Below are 22,872 nucleotides of genomic sequence, written 5' to 3'. Positions count from 1 at the left end.
CTCTGTAATTACCTTGTATCTAAGCCTCAGCAGACTGCCCCTTATTTCAGTTCTTTTGACAGACTTGCATTTTAGCCAATCAGAGCTGTCTCCATGGTAAATTCACGTGCATGAGCTCAATGTTATCTATATGAAACACGTGAACTAATGCCCTCTAGTGGTAAAAAACTGTCAAAATGCATTTAGATTAGAGGCAGCCTTCAAGGTCTAAGAAATTAGCATATGAACCTCCTAGGTTTAGCTTTCAACTAAGAATACCAAGAGAACAAAGCAAAATTGGTGATAAAAGTAAATTGGAAAGTTGTTTAAAATTACATGCCCTATTTGAAACATGAAAGGTTTTTATTGGACTTGACTGTCCCTTTAATTTTGACTTTCATGCCCTGTAATTATTTTATTGTCCCTTTGTGTGTTCTTGTAAAGTACCAGGCAAATAGTGGATAAAATGCTTCTGACAACCATGGGGTTAAACCATCACATCTGATTGATGTACCTGCACATACATCAAGAAAACTGAAAATGTTCAGGTTTTTAAATGTTTGGCCTAGCTCCTAGACCAGTCTTAATGCTAACAAAAAATTTTTGGTAGTGGTTCGAAGCTTTAGAGTTATGACTATTCTGCATATATCTGTAATGGCAACATGGTTCTGTTGGAAGTCAGTTATTAACTAATATCCCAGCAAATATACAGTTTTTTTTTATGTGGCTTAATAGTTAAAATGCACAAGTTTAATTGTAGGCAGAAATGTTAGGTACACACATGGCAACGTGTTCTGCAGTGATATTTAATAAGATGCAAACAAGTAAAATGTTCAAACAAACAAATTGTAACAGAAACAGCAATGAATAAAATGTTACAGACGTGTACAATGAAAAGGTTCCTTCTAAAATACACAGGGAAAATGAAAACCCAGATAAGAGACTAAAGCCTTGTTTTGTGAGCAATGTAGATGTAGGAATCGGATCCTATTAATCAATAGCAAGATACTACTAAAAACATAGGGGCATATTTATGATTCTGCGAGTGGACATGATCCGATATAGCGGATCATGTCCGCTGCACATCGATAAATGCCGACAGCACATGCTCTCTGCATTTATTATTGCACCATCAGTTCTTGTGAACGGCTGGTGCAATGCCGCCCCGTGCAGATTTGCGGCCATTAGGCCGCTAGCAGGGGGCGTCAATCAACCCGATAGTATTCAATCGGGTTGATTTCTGGCAATTTCTATCCGCGGCCTCAGAGCAGGCGGACAGGTTATGGAGCAACGGCCTTTAGACCGCTGCTTCATAACTTCTGTTTCCGGCGAGCCTGAAAGCTCACCGAAAACACGGGGCATCAAGCTCCGTACAGAGCTTGATAAATATGCCCCATAGTGCGGTTCTTAGGCAAATGCTTATATTGTATGAGGTATTTTTGTAAATGCAGAAAAGCTAGAAACCATTTCTTCATCAGATGCTATATAGTGACTCATTACCTTATACAGTAACCTGCAAAGTAATTTACTGGGACCAACTCAGCTATAAACACAATTTTTTTACTCTGACAAAAAAAAAAACACATTAATATTTCTGGGACGTTCAACCTCATCACTCGAGCATTAACATTAGTTTGTAGGTTACTGAAACTTACATATAGGGAAAGGTCTCTCACAGGTAGAAAATGAAAAGCAGTTGTTTGAACTGAATAATGGAAGTACTCATTTAACAGGTATATTAACACACTTATATAAGCTGAAATACTGAGCACAGTGTCAAGCAGATTTACACATTGTCTCTATTATGTCACTACTGTAAAATTCTTAAAGGGATACAGAAGTCAATATGAAACTTTCATGATTTAGAGGATGGCATATAATAAAAGAATTTCTAATTTTACATATGTTTGCCTCTTTCTCTTGGTATTTTTTGATGACACTTAGCCTCTTTCTATAAGAGCATACTGAGGTAGGCTCAGGAACAAGCACTATGTATATATATAACATAATTACATTGTTGCAAACACAGCAGCCATATAGTGCTCATGACACATGCACACTCCTGAGCCTCTACCTCAGTATGCTCTCATGGAAGGAGCCAAGTAAAATAGGTAGATTTGATAATAGAATTTAATTGGAAAGTGTGTTTTTTTTTTTTTTTGTGTACGCTCTATCTGAATCATGAAAGTTTGACTCCCATTTCCTTTTCACTTCCATTGAGTGCCACGGATTTTCTTTCTAATTTACATTAGGATTCTGCTACCCACTGGGCTCATAAAAGTGAGAGACTGTTCCAATTTAGAAGAAGCAAGAGCAAGGCATTTTGTTTAGTTGACACCACATCTTTGAGCAGTTATGCTGTATTTTGTGCAATATTCAATTGGTTATGATGCCCCAATACAGCAAAAGAAAAAAAAAAAGAATACTGTACATAAATCTTATATATAAAAAGTGTATACATTGCTAATGCTTACAAATTATGTTATGTATACATGATGGCCCAACCCTCTGTAAACGGTCCCCTCCCTGTTGTCACCCCCTCCATGAGTTACAAACACCCCACCCTAGAAATTGTAAACTGTCAGACCCTCAAGTTATCCAAAATTGTTCCTTTAGCTGTTTATGGTGTCCCTCTATATAGAAGCACTGCTGGAGTCTATATTTAGGATACCAGGAGTTTTTTTAAATGATTTTCTTCCCATAATGTGTTTTTTTTTTTATACTTCAGTTGTGCAATACTTTTCTGGCTTATAATGCAGCAAACCCAGAGCTGACTGTATGTTATGCAGGTGAAAGCTTGAAAGTTTTGGCTTTTAAAAACATTTTGTTCACAAGCAAGTCAGCCCTCTATATCCTCAGACTCCTAGTACATAATGTCAGATCCTTATTAAATGGATAATCATTTCTAGATCCTATAGGCTTAACCCTATTTGGGTGATACATGCTAAAGCATGTTAGTTGAGATATGATATTTGGCCTTCAATTCCTTGTTCTAGATTTTATACAAAATTTAATTCTGTGTAGTCCTTCGTACATAAGACAGACATAAAGGTTATTACTTAGCCCATGTTAATACTTTAAGAAAAGGGTGGGCCTATCAACAACGTTTGAACATATACAATCTAAATTCACAAAATGCACATAAAGAACTAATGAGGTAGAATTAAGACTACCATAAAATGATTATACACACAGTTGCAGTGTGGGTGACTGGAGTCTCTATTTCTACCTTAGAAGTTTATTAGCACCTGAATTTAACCAGAGCTTAAGACACTGTTTTTATATTTATTAAAAATACACTTTTGGTTTTGGTGGTTTTGAGCTTACAATTAGGCCGACTGAAATATCAAATGTCTACTTTTTCAACTTTCTCATGTATCTATTTTAAAGACTAAACATGGATTTTACAGGACCTAATAGACCATCACATTGTGCAAATCACAAGGGTGCGCTTGGGCAACGTCATGAAAGCAGGCCTGGTGTTCATGATGATGTGAAAGTGTCTGCCCTTGTGAGTGAGTGTGTGAGTGTGCCACATGAGTGAGTCCGCTCATCAAACGTTGGAAAAAGCATGGGTCTTGCACAGAGGTTTGTCCTTCTTGGAGTAAAATGTCTTCCCTTCCAGATTCACCTGACAGATCTTGATGGAAAGAGGGAAAAAAAAAGTGTTAGAAACCAAAAGGTTCTCCCCAAACCCCATTTCCTTTGACCAGCAGCAACTATAATTATGATGGAGTATGTTTTACAAATAAACAGATGTTCAGGATTTTTTTTTTTAATCTTAAAACATAAAACCTATAAAGCCTAGGAGTGGGAGCTATGGAAAGATACACATAAAGAAAAGGTCATATGTGAGATGAGAGAATGTGACCTCTATTAAATTATCACTATATAAAATCTGTATACATTAGAATTGCATACAACAAATGGTTAATAAAAAGACAATGCTAATTATCTAAACCTCGCCAGATGTGGTTTTCACCCAGAGGCTGCCCTAGTGGAATTATTGTAAAAAAGGGGCAAGTCCCTGCGAGTGGCGAGATGTCTCCTATTGAAATTAATGGAGCTCGCTGGAAAGGGAAACTTCACTGTGTAGGGCGAAGTTAGCAGGAGGCACACTTTAAAATTTAAATCCTGCAGCCAATATACATCACATTACGCTGCTTTCTGCGTATAGCATATTACAATCGCCTCTTTTTTCGTATGCAGAATTTTTATGGTTTAAAAGGATAGATAATCCCTTTATTACCCATTCCCCAGTTGTGCATGACCAACAGAGTTATATTAATATACTTTTTAACTCTGTGAGTACCTTATATCTAAGCCTCTGCAGACTGACCCCTTATTTCAGTTCTTTTTACAGACTTGCATTTTAGCCAATCAGTGCTGACTCATAAAAAAACTCCACGGGAGTGAGCTCAATGTTATCTATATGGCACACACAAACTAGCACTGTCTAGCTGTGGAAAACTGTCAAAATACACTGAGATAAGAGGCGGCCTTCAAGGCAGGGGCGGAACTACCATTGTTGCAGCAGGTGCAGTTGCACCAGGATGTCTATCCCAAAATCATTATACAGAACAGCATATATATATATATATATATATATATATTGCTATTGCTTACTACTGGGTACCCTTAGGTAATTTTTTCTCTGTGGAGAAGGTCAAGAACAAAGCAATTTTGATGATAAAAATAAATTGGAAAGTTGTTTAAAATTCCATGCCCTATCTGAATCATGAAAATTTAATTTTGACCAGACTGTGCCCATTAGTGAGACACCCTGTTTTCAGGGTAAAAAGTGGCTTTATATAATTCTACCAGGGAATTAGGACTGGCGAGCAGTAAACCCACAAAATGTTAGATATTTCTGCACATAGTGCAGAATTATACAACATCAGCTTAGCGGTGACTTTATACCTGAAAAGATTTCAGAGAAAATTCCTACGAAAATTACTTTTACAGTACGCCGCTCCTGGCTCTACTGAGCGGGTCTGTTTGTTTTCCCTAAGTGCATCGGGCACGCTGTCTATTCACAGCCGGCCCGATCAAGCCATTAAACTCAATGTAGCTCCTGCTACCAGACCAGAGCGGGAGCGAGCTACAGTGACTTTAATGGCGCGATTGGGCCAGCTGTGAATAGAAAGCATGCCTGATGCGCTTAGGGAAAACAAACAGACCCCGCTCGGTAGAGCCAGGAGCAGCGTACTGTAAAAGTAATTTTCGTAGGAATTTTCTCTGAAATCCTTTCAGGTATAAAGTTAGCGCTAAGTTGATGTTATATAATTATCAACTATGTGCAGAATTATATAACATTTTTTTGGGTTTACTGGTCCTTTAAATAATCTTGCCAGCCCAGAGACCTTTAGATAATCGGCCCCTTAGTCTGACTTTCAAAAGATTAGTAGATTCTTTTTCGGACAAATTTCAGTTAATTTCATATTACCTTCAACCTGCATCATGTGACAGCCATCAGCCAATCACAAATGCTCATATGTATATATTTTGAACATTTGAATACAGTATGTTCAGTAGGAGCTGGTGCGTCGGAAAGTGTGCATATAAATGTGCACATTTTGATAATGGAAGTGAATAAGAAAGTTGTTTAAAATTGTGTGCTATATCTGAATCTTGAAAGTTTAATTATGACTTTAGTGTCCCCTAAAACTAAAAACTATTTTCCTAGTATAAATATTTAAAACTGCATAGTAAAAAGAAAGGCACTTTTCGCCACATTATTCTGTCATTTAACTTTCTGGTTTTGCAATTGCCCTAGAGAGGTTGGATTTCACCCGGCAGCATTTTAAACAGTCTATATCATTCTACAAAGTGATTGTTTGATAGGTCCAGGAGCTCATTTACATTTGCCCTAAATAGCCATTTAAGAGACTTTTAAAGGGGTAAATCCCTGGATTGCTCGAAGATAGCAACAACTACATTGCTTTGCTAACAAAATTAGGATTTAACTGCATTTATATATTTTTATGCATTGTAGTGCTTACTTGCTTAGAAACACAATCCATATTTAACAAAAAAGACTTACTTTAAGGCTCCTTTAAATAAATAAGGAATCAATCATGTCTTAGACAAAAATCCTTATCCAAAGAGAAAAACAAAATAAAAACAACAAAGTCAGTTGATGAAATAACTGACCATCATTTTAATTTGTTTTTGTATGGAAAACAAGAAATAATAATAATCTCTCTGTTGCAATTTTGTGTTCTCAATCTGCTCCATAAGCACTACAATCCTTAGCAGAGTGCAGTAATTAATAGAGTTCTTACAGCGCAGACAAAGCAGGTGTCATGCCAGCTGAATCCCAGAGCTTCCAAGAAACGATCACCAGCGTCAATCTTAAAGTCGCAGCCACGGCATTTGGTGCCAAACATTTTTTCATAATCTGTGTAATAAAGAGAGATGTTTAGTCTTCAGAGCCAGCACTTCTGATATGTGATACACCTGATCTCTCATCAGGGGACAAAGCCGATCAGGTCTCTTAATAGTACACCGCTCACAAATTTACACAAACATCTATCTGGGCTCATAAAATGCTTGCCACATAGCTTTATTAAAAACAAAAATACTGACATTCTTGTCTTGTTGTTCAAATGAAAAAAAAAACGTATCACATGCAACTTCACTATTCATGTTGAATTATTATCACTTATTTTTCTGTACCATAGTGCTAAGCGTTCTCTTTCCTGCTGTGATGTCAAGATTACATAATATCTGTCCTTGTTTAGGGAATATAGAGGAAAATTAGGAGCCAGTAATGTTGCTGGTTGAGTTGGTAATTACTAGTACCCTAGCCAGTACGATCACCGGCTCATTAGCAAAATCCTGATGGGAAAAAAACATGTAACAAACAATGGGCAAGTGGAAGGGGCACTTCTAATTGTTTTAGATGTGTGGCCACTCCACACACATCACCACAGCCTTTAGAATGATTTGCAAGCTCTCGTGTGAATGATAGGTGTTGCACATTTCCCTCTAAGATGCAGTTGATTTTAGTAAAATTGTAATTAAGTGCAGAGATAGGCACCATAGAGATGTTGGTGAGCAAAAGACTAAACCCCAATCTCAGCACCTAAACAACACAAACCTGGTGGATAAGTGACCCCACTTTTGCTCCCCATAAAGAAACGCAATGAGTGTTGGGAATCGTCTACCTCACATATTTATTGTATTGGTGAGCCTTAATCCACTAAAGATAACCCTAACCACCTCATACAAAATGGAATTCCCCTCTTTCAAACATAGGGTATCTAGCCCTTATGGTGCTATGAAATATCAAACAAACCACTGCACCCTGATAAGTGCCAAAATGAGGCAATTGACCCCTATTTTGAAAGAGGAGAGTTCAATATACACAGTTCATATCCAGATGGCTATCAGGTGATCACCATGGCAATAGGAATCATCTGACAAATACAAAAGTATGTTGAACAAAATCATACAGGGTAAAGGAACCCTTCTTCTTGAATTTGTCCAGCTACCAGGTGACTGCCATAAAAATAGTAAATGCAACCATATAATAAATTACCTTAGGAACAAGAACTGATCTAAAAAGACCTATTGACAGCACCTTAAATGTTAAGTATTTAATATAAAAGCAAAACTGTGAATGAGCTAATTGGAATTTGTCGACACTTCGTGTCTTCTCCAAATAGGATTAAACTGTTCATCAATGACTTTTGGCTCCTTACAGCTTAATCCTATTTTGAGAAGACACGAAGCTTCAACACACTCCACTCGACCTTCTGTGATGTAAGGTGGGAGGGCAATCTGAACCGAGTAAGAACACAGAGAAGATACTTAGTGTATGCAGGAACACCTAAATGTTCACCTGGTGATACACTTAATACATAGATATCTGTTGAGTAACATTTCATCAGCTGCTCAGTAAGGAGCAGCTATACATGAAAACACTACACCATGGGAAGTCTCTGTCTTGGATTATGTTTCAGATAAAGGAGTTGTTATCTACTTACTCAATCAAAGCTGGCACAAGAGATTTCCTTTCACTCTGCATAAATAAGAAGACTAAATGGATGATTATCACCTTGACTTTTGAACTGAATTATCTCAATGGTCCTTCTAAAATGCCATCAGTGGAGTCAAGTACTGTATCATTTGATATTGACTATGACATTTACAGCTGAGCTTGGATAAACTTTTGCATTGCTTGTGATATATTTTATCTGTGGCCATCAATATTTTCTATATTTGATACAACATTTGCTATTAAATACATTTAAGGTGCCCTTATCAAACCTTTTAGATCACTTGGTCTTAAGGTAATTTTTTTTTATTATTATATGATTGCATTAAGTACTATCTGGGGTATTCTGATTTATGGACTGCAGCATTAAAAACACCAAAAAGAAGTAGGACAGCACTGGTTGTAGAGGTCTAACAATAGAGAAGCCCTTATCACCCCCTAACGATATAAACATATCATAAGAACCCTAGATTTAAAGAAGTAGATCCCACTATTAAAGTAAGTTATGTTATCATCATAGCAATAAAGATTTTGCATTTCTCTTTAGTGCTGAGGCTAATAGAGTCTTGTTTCAATGGGCAATACAAATATGGGGCTATTGTAATATATGAATAATGTGTGAGTATTACAGTGGGTGATGGAATATCTATATAGGATTATTTATTGGTGCAAGTCTGTCTGTTGTTGATGGTTTTTGTGTTTGCAACTATGGTAAGATCATACATACAATGTTAAAATGAGTTTCAAATGTATTTAATATTATATGACAGGGTGTCTGTTTCTTCAAATAGTGCAAGATGCTGCAAAAGTGATCAAAAAATTAAATGTTACCGTTAAATTTTACAATATAAAACTAGGGATTAAAATGATTCAATTTACTTTATATTTGTTGTAAAGAATTCTTTATAACAATTATTTAAAAAAAATAATAATTATATATATATATAAAAATAACATTTTATTTACGCATACAATATTATAAGTGATGATATTTTTGGAAAGTGAATTGATGCTAAATGTCAAATTATAAAGTGTCTGAAAGCAATAATTATAAAACAATGAGTCATGTTATTGTTTACAGTGTTTGCATCAAAATATGACACCAAAAATACGATTACTTTTTCTTTTTCATTGTGGGTGGCAGCATTTTGAAATTATTCTATAGATTTATAAACGAAAGGTATAAAACTGTTGAAATGCCACGCATGAAAAGATTTAAAAAAATTGCTTCAGCACAAAGATATTAAATGGCTCAGTAGTGAAAGAGTTAAAGGGATACAAATATTAAACTTGAAATGTACATGGATGCATTTAATTTCAGTTTAAATAGAATCATTTTTCTATTATTTTCCATTAGCAAAAATGCTTCTAGGAAAAAGCTAATACTGTTATGGCACACACACATATTCAAACACTGCACCTTCTTAAAGAAGTCAGTAGTGGCTTATATGACGCAAATTATGTCTTCCCAGACACCCTACACCCCCCCCATAGATCTCTGAGTTTGAATACTGATGCACAGCATATGTACAGTATGTATGCTGCTAAAAAAACAGTAAAACTTTTACTATAAGCATTTTTGCTAATGTATGTGTAATGCAAAAATGTATCAAACAAAAATTAAAATGCACCAAAGTCCATTTTAATGTTGACCTTTCTATCCCTTTAAGTCCACAAATAATTCCCTTTCTTCCTACATGCTTCTTTATAATAATTTACAATGGTTTTCAATTACATTTAGTGGCTGGGTTAGAGTTGCAGGTGTACCGCCACTAGAATTGTAAGATCGGGAAATTACAGCAGCCTTGATATGAAAATGCCCAGTTCTGTTTATGGGACAGATATTCAAAGCTCGCCACTCAGGGGAGATGATCTGAGACATCTCGTCAGTATGAAGATTTAAAAAAAACAAATTGCAAATTGAAAGATATTTATCTCACTATGCAGGTGCTTGATGTGAAGGAGAGACACCTACATTACAATATAAGGTCTAAAAAAAAATCCCAAAGATTTTGAATACATTTCTCTCCATGCTGACGAGCTTTTGAATATCAAGCCCTCTATCCCTATTTCAAGCACTCAGAGGGGGACAGTAATTTAACACCAGCACATCTACCAAACATTGATTGAAATTTGCAAAATGCACTGTAAGATAGTGAGTAAATAGAAATTAGTAATGTAAAAAGGAACTAGTACTTGTATTTTTCGCACTTGCGTCTTTATCTTGTACTCTAAGTCAGGGTTCTTCAAACTTTTTTTCCTAAGACCCTGTGCCATGATACAACATCCCTTCACGACCCTTTATTTTTGTGTTTGGTCTGAAAATTTCTAAAGTAATATATAACAAGATAGCTGCAATTTTTGGCAAAGTGACTAAAATATGTATGTACTTTATTCCTGATTGTAGTCAAGCTTAAAAATTTTGTAAAAGGTAAAAACAGACTCTCCTACAACACACACATACGACACACACATAAGTAGCGCCCAGTAAAGATGGTTTTGCGACCCAGAAATCTCTCCACTCAGATGAGGTGATCTAAAATTATCTTCCACGACTGCAAGATCCCTTGTGAAATTTTGAAAAGGCAGATTTGCTCTACTTCTCCATGGGGTGTATGTGAAGGAGAGACAAGCCAAGTGAAATATATGACATGACAGTTCTGCTGCATTTACACTTTGTGATTTGTATTCTATATTACTTTACACTTCAGATACAATTTTATTACATTTAAACTTTGCACTTTATATTTTGTATTTAATTGTGTATACAGCAGTGCATTTAGAACTGTGACTTTACAAATTCTGATTATGCTTTTACAGTTTCTGTGTAACTTTAACAAATTGGAATCAAACCTTGTATATTTATGTGTATATTTTACAAATTACATTGTACTTTGCATTTCTTCTATTTAAAATAAAACAGAAAAACTATCAGCTTCAGTTTCCCAGACAGCTTCATTGCTTTCTAAGGGCCAGATAATCAATCATTCTCTAGTTTGGAGAGAAATTATTATGCAGAGTTCACAGGGCTGAACTCACCGAATTCTCTAAGAAAAAGGACAGAACCTGGAAGTCCCAGAGAGAGATGCCTTCCATAGAAAGCAATAAAGCTCTCTGGGATACAACATTTCACATAGGAGAGAGAAAGTAACTGGAGAAAACCTGGGGCTGATATAAAGGCTCAGTTTGCATCAATTACACATGTAACTGAAATGTTTTCACTACAATTTAACTTGCTATTCTTTATATATTACTTTTCTGTTAGTTAAAATAAGTGTACTGTACATTTTTAGCAAACTTCACCTGCATACAGCTGGCGAGATAAATCAGTGAGACCAACTTGTTTAAAATGCTTACATCATTTCACAAGAATTGTGAGAGAGCTTCTGACAAACCCAGGGAACTCCCCTTTTCAGTCCAGGTAACTGCCCTGTCCCTCCTACTTTCTGAAACTGTCAGTTTTAGTTTACAATAGAGCAAATACAAAGTGCAATGTAATCTGTAAAATATACACAGAAATATACAAAGCATGATCCTAAATTTTTAAAGTAACACAGAAACATTATAAATATAATCAGAATTTGAGAGAAAGTGTGAAGATTAAATGTAATAATCCTGAAAGGACCCCATCGGAAGTGTAAAGTAATATAAAATACAAAGCACAAAGTGTAAGTGTAACAAAACTCTCATATTGTGCAGTTTTATATTGCACTGGGCTTGTCTCTCCTCCATATAAAGAAATGAGAGAGATCTGACAGTGCTGGAGAGTTCCACCTTCTTCTTTTGAGCATTTAGTGAGTTCAGCCTTTGTGAAGTCTGAATTACAATTTCTCTCCAAGCTGGAGAATCTTTGATCATCAGGGCCTAGAGCTGAGCTCTCTTACTACATAAAACAAACAATGTCTGCCTACAAAAATATATTGACATACACAAAATAAAGTGCAATAGGTGGGTGTTTAATCCATATCAATACCACCTCCAAGGCTGTGTTCTGTTGGCTTACAATCCTTTTTTTTTTTTTTTTTTTTTAAATGCACTCTCATCTAAGAAAAGGAATTACATTCACTTTTTACATTCATGAAACTCATGCACAATTCACTGTTCCAGTTTCCTGAGCACAGTATATTTGGTAAAATGGGAACACAAGCTATAAACCTGATTATAAACTATAAATGAAAGAACACAAGGTTTGGGGAAAAACAAATACAGAACTATATTCATTTCTAATCTATATTTTGTGAGTTAGTCTTTATAAGAGTTTGATATCTGTATTAACAACCAACTGAATAAAAAAAAACACTGCAGAAAACGTATTTATTCTTTCATCTGAGCCACTCGTTAAATCAATACCACCCTTTTAATACCACCCTTTGATCTGTGTTAGGGCATTTTATTATTGAGCTGTTACTAGCATATAACCCTGTAAATAAGTTAAACACATAGTTAAAGTCAGCTTCAGAGAAGTAATGCACTACTGGGATGCAGCTGAACACATCTGGTGAGCCAATGACAAGAAACATATATGTGTAGCCACCAAGCACCATCTTGCCCCCAGTAGTGCACTGCTGCTCCTGAGCCTACCTAGCTATGCTTCTCAACAAAGGATACCAAGAAAACAAAGTAACTTTGATAAATAAAATGAACTGAAGTCTCGTAAAACTGCATGCTCTATCTAAACCATGAACGTTTTCATATTGAATTTCATGTTACTTTAACAACTGATGTAAAATCTGGCACTTACCTTTTTCACAGTATGGCTGACCCTCTTCCATGTAAAAAGCTCGGTTGCGTATAGGTGTTTTGCAAAAAGCACAGGTAAAACACTGAACATGCCATGTCATCTTCAAGGCGTGCATTATCTCCTGTAAATAATGCAAACAACATGAGGAGTAAGAGTGTCACCTCTCAAAGCATTAAAAAGCCGTTATTGTGGAAACGTTCTAATTCCGTGTCAATTTATCACTAGAGACCCTGCAACTCTATGGGGTTAATACAAATCCTTTAGAAAAACCTATCTAATAGTTTTCAACAGAAAATCCCCATTTATGTTTATAGGGATTTTGTAGATAAATCATTAGGTATGTTTTTCTAAAGGATTATAATCAACCCCTGTGTGTTAAATACATATTTAAACTACCACAGAGAACTGCTGGTCCCGAGTGGAACAGGTGAATTAATCAGCAGCAGTAGTCACACAGCTGAACATGAAATCAAGCACAAAGACACTCAAATTAGTCTTAATGTGTGCTTGTAAAGAGAGAGTAACATGACAGTAAATATGTGATGCCTTCTTGTACTCTCATATATTGAGATCATTACGATATGGCACTGCCAGCTGACTATTTAAATGTGTACAGCTTAAATCAATCATATTTGTAAGTTTTATTCTGCTCTTTGAGAAATGAAAAAAAAATAACCTGATGTCCATTTTCAGTACAGTATACGCTTCTTCAACATTCTCTACTCAGATCTCTCAATAAATTGGCACAAATGATGTTTAGTAGTCATAATGTGCAAACATTGGGCTAGATAACAAATAGCTTGCTAAAGTTAGCATGGGTTGTGATAAGCAATAGCGCGACTGCGCTAACTAGTACGCGTATTACAAGTTCAAAGTAAACGGGTGCACTCGAGCGCAAATTATATTTCAGGTTATTGTGACTGAAGACCTAGTGTTAATTGAACTGGGTAAAAAAAAAAATGTGAACCAAACACAACATGTGTTAAATGTACAGCCCACAATCAACATACAAGCCACTCATTACACAGATTGATTTTCCCTACTCCCTTTTTCAATTGTTAAAATAATGGAAAATAACTGTATAAAAAAAAAAAAAGGACAAAAAGGAAGAAAATGTTGGATATATCTGGACTGGCATCATAAAGTTACAAACATTCCGTCAAAAACAACAGCTAAAAGCCGGAGACCGCTCTGTTAAGAGTATGTTAAATCTCATTCATGCATATTGTGGCAGTTTAGACAGTCCTAGATTCATTTTTAATTGGCAAGTAAATTAAGGAGTGAATTCTTATTCAATTCTAGGCTTAATGGCCCTCATTGTAATCATTGACTGCCTCTTCACATACAAATGTCTGTTTATTAAGACTTTGTCAGTGTTACTGGGTGTGTGCTCACAAGATCATGGAGTCCAATATCACCAGCAGACTTGCAGTGCAGTAATTAAAGTGAGTGGTGTCTCATTCCTGATATCTAGTGTTGAGACCATAAAGGAAATTAAACTAGTAGATCTAATAGAAGCCAAACAAAACCAGACCTCAGACCAGCACCCAAGGTGAAGCTGAAGCCATCCGGTTAAAAATAGACTCACTATAGGGTCACATGGACCCACTGCACATTAAATCTACATCTCTGGTACGAGTAGGTAGATGCAAAAATGAACCAAGCTACTATGAAATATTGTATGTAGGGTTGCGAGGTCCACACAACCAAAGTCCCAGAAGTCTTATAGGCCACAGAAAGAAGAATATGAAGGTTTACATTTAAAATACCCAAAGTCAAGCAGGGGAATTACTCATCAGCTAGCGGTCACTCTTCAGCATGTAGGGTGAAAGTGAGGCAGACATAAAATAGTGAAAAATACAGTGCTAATAGGGTGCAAGACTTTTAAACCCTATTACAGAGCAGCTACTAGCCCGCTTCACGTTCCTACAGAAATCTTATAAACTACTTCTATAATGGTGGGGAAGCATGTTCGTGAATATATTCAATAACTGGTACATTTTACTTAATTGTATATTTTGGGTCAGTATATATATATTTTTTGTTTGATCGTTATTTGTTACAGTTAGGTTTGTTAAATGTATTTGAATGATGTAAATCCTGATTTTTTACTATATCATTTATGAGGTGAACACAAGTGCATTAAGAGTCCACAAGAAACTTGCTATAATTGAATTGCTTGAGGCTGACCAGATGTGAGAAGAGTGGAAGCAATTCACACCTCAGATGTTCTTTTGTTAGTGAATGATTTGAAGCTCTAATTTGCAGATCTCACAATTCTTAGACACAGAGCAGAACTTGACAAAAATATCAGAAAATACAACAGAGCAGATTGATATACAACAGATGAAGGGGTTAGACACAAAGTCAGTTCTGGACAGGCAACACTCATGTGCAATAATAAAATGTTGTAAATGATAAAAATCATTTATGGTATCGGAATTAATGACATACATTTATGGTCATGAATTATGGAGACACATGAGAGCTAATATAGCAGTAATATAGCTGTCACCAGCAAGGTGTGTTGTTTAACATCCAATAGCTCTTGTACCCACTTACCCCTGTGATTTTCTTCTTGCACTTTGCACAGTTTGGTGCAAATCTGACATCATAGCAGCGAGGGCAGAAAATGGATCCTTTTTCCTCAAAGAACCCTCCTTCATCAAGCACCTTATGACACTGAGAGCATTTGAACTCCTCAGGGTGATAGTAACTCCCAAGAGCCAGCAAATATCGACCCCTGAAGGATACATTAAAAGAAAGTACAACGTTAATAAAGCAGATGTAACACTAATGCATAAGATTTCAGAATATCTTGCTGAGCGTGACAGAACAGTAATCAAGCTCCACAAAACATGAAAACCAAAACTTTTCATTCACGATTCAGAAAACAATTTTAAAATTTACTTCTGTTATCTAATTTAAATCATTCTCTTGGTATCCCTTTTTGAAGGAGCAGCAATGCATTACTGGGAGATAGTTAATGCATTGGGTAGCCAATAACACGAGGCATATATGTGCAGAGACCAATCAGTAGCTCATATATAATAATAATAATATGCAATTTATATAGCGCTTTCTCCCTGTGAGACTCAAAGCACTTTACAAACATACCAACATAAGACATAAAAGTTAGGAGTTTCTGAAGGTCAGATAAGCGGACTGAATGCCTGATGGAAGAGGTGGGTCTTTAGCTTTTTTTTAAAAGTCTGTAAGGACGGTGCCTCTCTGATTGCGCACGGTAAATAGTTCCAGAAAGTAGGGGCAGCGTGGAGCCTGAGTTTGTCCTTATTCTTGGCACTGAGAGGAGGGATGTGTTGGCTGACCTAAGTGAACGGGATGGGATGTAGGGTGTCAGGAGCTCTTTCAGGTACTGTGGGCCTTGGTTGTTTAAGGTTTTGAAGGTCAGCAGGCCAATTTTAAAATATGTTCGCCATTTAATTGGAAGCCAATGCAGGGAGTGGAGAACAGGTGTTATGTGGCAGGAGCGAGTTTGATTAGTCAGTAGTCTGGCTGCTGCATTTTGTACTGTCTGAAGGCAATGGAGTTCTCTTTTTGGGAGGCCCAAGTAGAGTGCATTGCAGTAATCTAGCCTAGAGGATACAAATGCATGGATTAATGTTGGCATATCATCCGGTGGAATTAAGGGTTGTATCCTGGCTATGTTTTTCAGATGAAAATAGGCATATTTTATTACGGAGGAAATCTGCTGTTTAAAAGATAGTCCAGCATCAATCAGCACTCCGAGGTTTCTTACCTTTGCTGAACTAACGAGTTCAGATCCTCCAAGCTCCAGGCCAGTTGGGTGATCATGGGATATTTTTGATGCCAGGGGTCCCCTCACCAAGAGATCATTTAGCACTCGGTCTAGCGCTGTTTCAGTGCTGTGGCGGCATCTAAAGCCTGACTGGAAAGGATTGAATATGTTCAGGCAGGATAGATGGGCTTCCAGTTGAGTTGCCACTACTTTTTCAATTATTTTCCCCAATGGGAGGTTGGATACTGGTATGTAATTAGTCATGCTGTCTGGGTCTAATAAAGGTTTCTTTAGGACTGGTTTAACCACAGCTTCTTTTAGAGGATCTGGGAAGTCTCCTGTTTTTAGTGAATACTGCACTATTTTTGTGAGGGCTGGGGCGAGTGTTTCAATGCATCCAGATATGAGCTGAGTTGGAGCAGGGTCTAAGTCACACGTAGTAGGGTGCAACTTTTGTATAGTGTTTTTAACTCCTTTTTATCCACATTTGTAAAAGTGGACCATAAACTGGGGCAATCTGGCATTCCATTGTAGTGATTCTGGTGTATAACTGTTTGGCTTGCTGTGATAGCGATTCGGATTGAGGAAAATCTAGTCTCTGAAGAAGTTCGCAAATGCTTCACATAATAAATAAATAAATCAACCATCAGTGGATGATTTTAGAGAAGAGACAAACCATGACAATGTAATATAAGAGCAGCTAAACCTAGAAGATATTAAATGGTACCATGCTACGAAATCTGTAGAATATATACTTGAGGTAGAGCTTTGCATTTCTCTTAAACTTCAGCACAATCCATAGCTCCTCATCTCCTAGGATTTGTCTACACTCACCTGATGACCTTGTTGCATTGGGAGCAAATGGGAGTCTTGTCCCCAGTGGAGGGTGGATTTGCTGCCTGCAGGATTGAGCTGCGGTTCTGGGCTGGAGTAAGAGTTGCTGGTTGGCTGTGCTTGGTCATGACAGTGGTAGTTTTGTCAGGGGCATAGCGGTCAGCAAATGTGGGATCTATAGCCCAAGGAGGGCGCACTGCAGGACCAGAAGATACTGGGGGTGATGAATGTTCTGTGGTATCTGAGGGGGAAAAAAAGTATTGAAAGTCCACGGGTGGCTGAGATCAATTAAAATCACTATGAATACAAGGGTATCCGTAACTCTGGGGAGTCAGAGGACAATAATGAACACACTATGGAACCATGATATAGACCACCATACTATATTATATGCCTTTACTAAACAACAAATATCAGATTTATTTGTTTCACTATATAACGCTGTATATTATACACCCAAATGTCCAGTGTTAAAAAATTAATAACTCCTACAAAGATGTTAAAATCTTTATTCTATCTGTCAGGCCCAATGGCTATCACACTCTAAAATGGATCTGTATTATATTGCAAGTAAAGCAATATAACCCTAATCAGCATATACATAAACAATGGGGCTAAGGGTGGATCTGCCATTGGTTTAGCAGGTGCAGTGGTACCGGGGGAGCATAGCAGCCAGTTTATACATAGGCGTGTGTATGTATACAATCCTAATTCAGGGGAGCCTTTTATAAGTGCAGGTTGCAGGTCCATCTTCTATCTGCTTAAAATCATTATTAAGAGCAGCATTTATATTATTACTATTGCTTACTACTAAGTAACTGGGGGGGAAATTTTGCACCAGGGCCCTCTGTTGAGTAGGTCCACTACTGAATGGGGGGCAAGATGAAGCCCATGCTCCCCTCCCAGAATAACATTATATGGATGACCATGCTATTCAGATTATAAGTAATGTAAACGATCTCTTAAGACAGGATGTGAAACCTATTTATTGCAATCAGTGTAATGATGATAAAATTAAAAGAGACATGTTCAGTTTTTTCTTTGATGTATCTAAAAGGGTAATTTAAAATGAATTATGTTCTTTTTTCTTTTTCCTATACTTATAAGCCAGTGGGCAATAAGGCCCAGTTGCACGTTCTATTAGATTAAAGGGACAATCAAGTCCAAAAAAACCTTTCATGTTTCAAATAGGGCATGTAATTTTAAACAACTTTCCAATTTACTTTTATAACCAATTTTGCTTTGTTCTCTTGGTAGTCTTAGTTGAAAGCTAAACCTAGAAGGTTCATATGCTAATTTCTTAGACCTTGAAGGCCGCCTCTAATCTAAATGCATTTTGATAAATTCTGGTGTTGACTGTCCCTTTAAACAATAAACAACAACAAAAAACAGCTTGAACCAGTAGTCATAAAGTTTAGCACTTTAAACAGTTCAATTCTATTCATGATTCCTATCATATACAGGTATACCTCACTTTACAGCGCTTCACTTTACAGCGTTTCGCTAATACAGCGCTTTGTGGAGCTGAAGTTCATCCTCCAGTGATTTTGAAACAATGCTGTAATCATCGTGAGATTGCAAGAAAAGTGACTGGCACCATTTTGTTATGATTAGTTCACTCTGTTTACAGCATTACAGTGCAATCTGTGTCTCAGTGCTATAGTCTGGCAAATTTTACTACAGTAATTGTCACTATTTTACAGGTACAGTATTTATTTAATACTGTGATGTGCTAGTGTTAAACTAAACCTAGCATTATTGCACCCCTAATATATGTTAGTTCAAACATGTTTTCAAAGTTTTTAAACACACTGGCAAGTGAAAAGAAAGCTAAAACTGCATTGTTTCACTTTAAGGCGGTTTTCACTTTACAGCGGGGCTCCGGTCCCTAACCCGCTGTATGAGCGGGGTATACCTGTATAGTAAAGCATGAAGTCATTTCTGATGAATACTTCTCATTAGGACAAATGAGCATACAACACTGGAAAACATGCAAACTAATATGCATCAAATAGACATGAGAGTTCATATTTATCCTAATTAATTAATTAATTTTAATTGAATTAAAGGGACAGTAACCAGCCTGTAATACAATTATGTTGTGTTGCTACAGAATAACATTATCAGCCAAGTCTAAATATTTAAAAACTGAATTTATGCTTACCTGATAAATTTATTTCTCTTGTGGTGTATCCAGTCCACGGATTCATCCTTTACTTGTGGGATATTCTCCTTCCCAACAGGAAGTGGCAAAGAGAGCACACAGCAGAGCTGTCCATATAGCTCCCCCTCTAGCTCCACCCCCCAGTCATTCGACCGAAGGTTAGGAAGAAAAAGGAGAAACCATAGGGTGCCGTGGTGACTGTAGTTAAAAATTAAAAACCACCTGTCTTAAAATGACAGGGCGGGCCGTGGACTGGATACATTTATCAGGTAAGCATAAATTCTGTTTTCTCTTGTAAGGTGTATCCAGTCCACGGATTCATCCTTTACTTGTGGGATACCAATACCAAAGCTTTAGGACACGGATGAAGGGAGGGAACAAGACAGGTACCTTAAACGGAAGGCACCACTGCTTGTAAAACCTTTCTCCCAAAAATAGCCTCCGAAGAAGCAAAAGTATCGAATTTGTAAAATTTGGAAAAAGTATGCATCGAAGACCAAGACGCTGCCTTACAAATCTGTTCAACAGAACCCTCATTTTTAAAAGCCCATGTGGAAGCCACTGCTCTGGTAGAATGAGCAGTAATTGTTTCAGGAGGCTGCTGGCCAGCAGTCTCATAGGCCAAACGGATGATGCTTTTCAGCCAAAAGGAAAGAGAGGTAGCGGTCGCCTTCTGACCTCTCCTCTTACCAGAATAGATAACAAACAAAGAAGTTGTTTGTCTGAAATCCTTAGTTGCTTGTAAATAGAACTTTAAAGCACGAACCACATCAAGATTGTGTAACAGACGTTCCTTCTTCAACGAAGGATTAGGACGAAAAAAAAACTTTCCAAGATAAATGCTTAATATCTATGGAATGTAAAGGTTCAAACGGAACCCCTTGCAGAACTGAAAGAACTAAATTCAGACTCCATGTCCGAGCCACAGATCTATAAACAGGCTTGATTCTGACTAAAGCCTGACTAAACGTTTGAACGTCTGGTACCTCTGCCAGACGTTTGTGAAAAATAATAGACAAAGCAGATATCTGTCCCTTTAAGGAACTAGCTGATAATCCTTTCTCCAATCCGTCTTGGAGAAAGGACAAAATTCTGGGAATCCTAACCTTACTCCATGAGTAACCCTTGGATTCGCACCAAAAAACAGAATTTATGTTTACCTGATAAATTACTTTCTCCAACGGTGTGTCCGGTCCACGGCGTCATCCTTACTTGTGGGATATTCTCTTCCCCAACAGGAAATGGCAAAGAGCCCAGCAAAGCTGGTCACATGATCCCTCCTAGGCTCCGCCTACCCCAGTCATTCGACCGACGTTAAGGAGGAATATTTGCATAGGAGAAACCATATGGTACCGTGGTGACTGTAGTTAAAGAAAATAAATTATCAGACCTGATTAAAAAAACCAGGGCGGGCCGTGGACCGGACACACCGTTGGAGAAAGTAATTTATCAGGTAAACATAAATTCTGTTTTCTCCAACATAGGTGTGTCCGGTCCACGGCGTCATCCTTACTTGTGGGAACCAATACCAAAGCTTTAGGACACGGATGAAGGGAGGGAGCAAATCAGGTCACCTAAATGGAAGGCACCACGGTTTGCAAAACCTTTCTCCCAAAAATAGCCTCAGAAGAAGCAAAAGTATCAAACTTGTAAAATTTGGTAAAAGTGTGCAGTGAAGACCAAGTCGCTGCCCTACATATCTGATCAACAGAAGCCTCGTTCTTGAAGGCCCATGTGGAAGCCACAGCCCTAGTGGAATGAGCTGTGATTCTTTCGGGAGGCTGCCGTCCGGCAGTCTCGTAAGCCAATCTGATGATGCTTTTAATCCAAAAAGAGAGAGAGGTAGAAGTTGCTTTTTGACCTCTCCTTTTACCGGAATAAACAACAAACAAGGAAGATGTTTGTCTAAAATCCTTTGTAGCTTCTAAATAGAATTTTAGAGCGCGAACAACATCCAAATTGTGCAACAAACGTTCCTTCTTTGAAACTGGTTTCGGACACAGAGAAGGTACGATAATCTCCTGGTTAATGTTTTTGTTAGAAACAACTTTTGGAAGAAAACCAGGTTTAGTACGTAAAACCACCTTATCTGCATGGAACACCAGATAAGGAGGAGAACACTGCAGAGCAGATAATTCTGAAACTCTTCTAGCAGAAGAAATTGCAACTAAAAACAAAACTTTCCAAGATAATAACTTAATATCAACGGAATGTAAGGGTTCAAACGGAACCCCCTGAAGAACTGAAAGAACTAAATTGAGACTCCAAGGAGGAGTCAAAGGTTTGTAAACAGGCTTAATTCTAACCAGAGCCTGAACAAAGGCTTGAACATCTGGCACAGCTGCCAGCTTTTTGTGAAGTAACACAGACAAGGCAGAAATCTGTCCCTTCAGGGAACTTGCAGATAATCCTTTTTCCAATCCTTCTTGAAGGAAGGATAGAATCTTAGGAATCTTAACCTTGTCCCAAGGGAATCCTTTAGATTCACACCAACAGATATATTTTTTCCAAATTTTGTGGTAAATCTTTCTAGTTACAGGCTTTCTGGCCTGAACAAGAGTATCGATAACAGAATCTGAGAACCCTCGCTTCGATAAGATCAAGCGTTCAATCTCCAAGCAGTCAGCTGGAGTGAAACCAGGTTCGGATGTTCGAACGGACCCTGAACAAGAAGGTCTCGTCTCAAAGGTAGCTTCCAAGGTGGAGCCGATGACATATTCACCAGATCTGCATACCAAGTCCTGCGTGGCCACGCAGGAGCTATCAAGATCACCGACGCCCTCTCCTGATTGATCCTGGCTACCAGCCTGGGGATGAGAGGAAACGGCGGGAACACATAAGCTAGTTTGAAGGTCCAAGGTGCTACTAGTGCATCCACTAGAGCCGCCTTGGGATCCCTGGATCTGGACCCGTAGCAAGGAACTTTGAAGTTCTGACGAGAGGCCATCAGATCCATGTCTGGAATGCCCCACAGCTGAGTGACTTGGGCAAAGATTTCCGGATGGAGTTCCCACTCCCCCGGATGCAATGTCTGACGACTCAGAAAATCCGCTTCCCAATTTTCCACTCCTGGGATGTGGATAGCGGACAGGTGGCAGGAGTGAGACTCCGCCCATAGAATGATTTTGGTCACTTCTTCCATCGCTAGGGAACTCCTTGTTCCCCCCTGATGGTTGATGTACGCAACAGTTGTCATGTTGTCTGATTGAAACCGTATGAACTTGGCCCTCGCTAGCTGAGGCCAAGCCTTGAGAGCATTGAATATCGCTCTCAGTTCCAAAATATTTATCGGTAGAAGAGATTCTTCCCGAGACCAAAGACCCTGAGCTTTCAGGGATCCCCAGACCGCGCCCCAGCCCATCAGACTGGCGTCGGTCGTGACAATGACCCAC

General features: G+C 37.8%; 1 protein-coding gene across 4 annotated transcripts in view; it reads right to left on the bottom strand.

The window, feature by feature from the left end:
- Positions 1–769: 769 nt before the first annotated feature.
- PDLIM7 (PDZ and LIM domain 7) overlaps positions 770–22,872 on the bottom strand; it is a 188,671-nt gene continuing 166,568 nt past the window's right edge. For all 4 annotated transcript variants that reach the window (XM_053717064.1, XM_053717063.1, XM_053717065.1 and 1 more), the window contains exons 7-11: positions 17,317–17,557; positions 15,285–15,465; positions 12,723–12,843; positions 6,264–6,379; positions 770–3,619 (exon numbers count right to left, since the gene is read on the bottom strand). In XM_053717064.1, the coding sequence (XP_053573039.1) occupies positions 3,533–3,619; positions 6,264–6,379; positions 12,723–12,843; positions 15,285–15,465; positions 17,317–17,557 (746 nt within the window). In that variant the 3' untranslated portion in view covers positions 770–3,532. The remainder of the gene's footprint in view (positions 3,620–6,263; positions 6,380–12,722; positions 12,844–15,284; positions 15,466–17,316; positions 17,558–22,872) is intronic.

This window comes from Bombina bombina, chromosome 6 (assembly GCF_027579735.1).
Source record: "Bombina bombina isolate aBomBom1 chromosome 6, aBomBom1.pri, whole genome shotgun sequence".
NCBI lineage: Eukaryota > Metazoa > Chordata > Amphibia > Anura > Bombinatoridae > Bombina > Bombina bombina.
The sequence above is the reverse complement of the archived record's forward strand: the minus strand, read 5'-3'. Positions and strand labels throughout refer to the sequence as shown.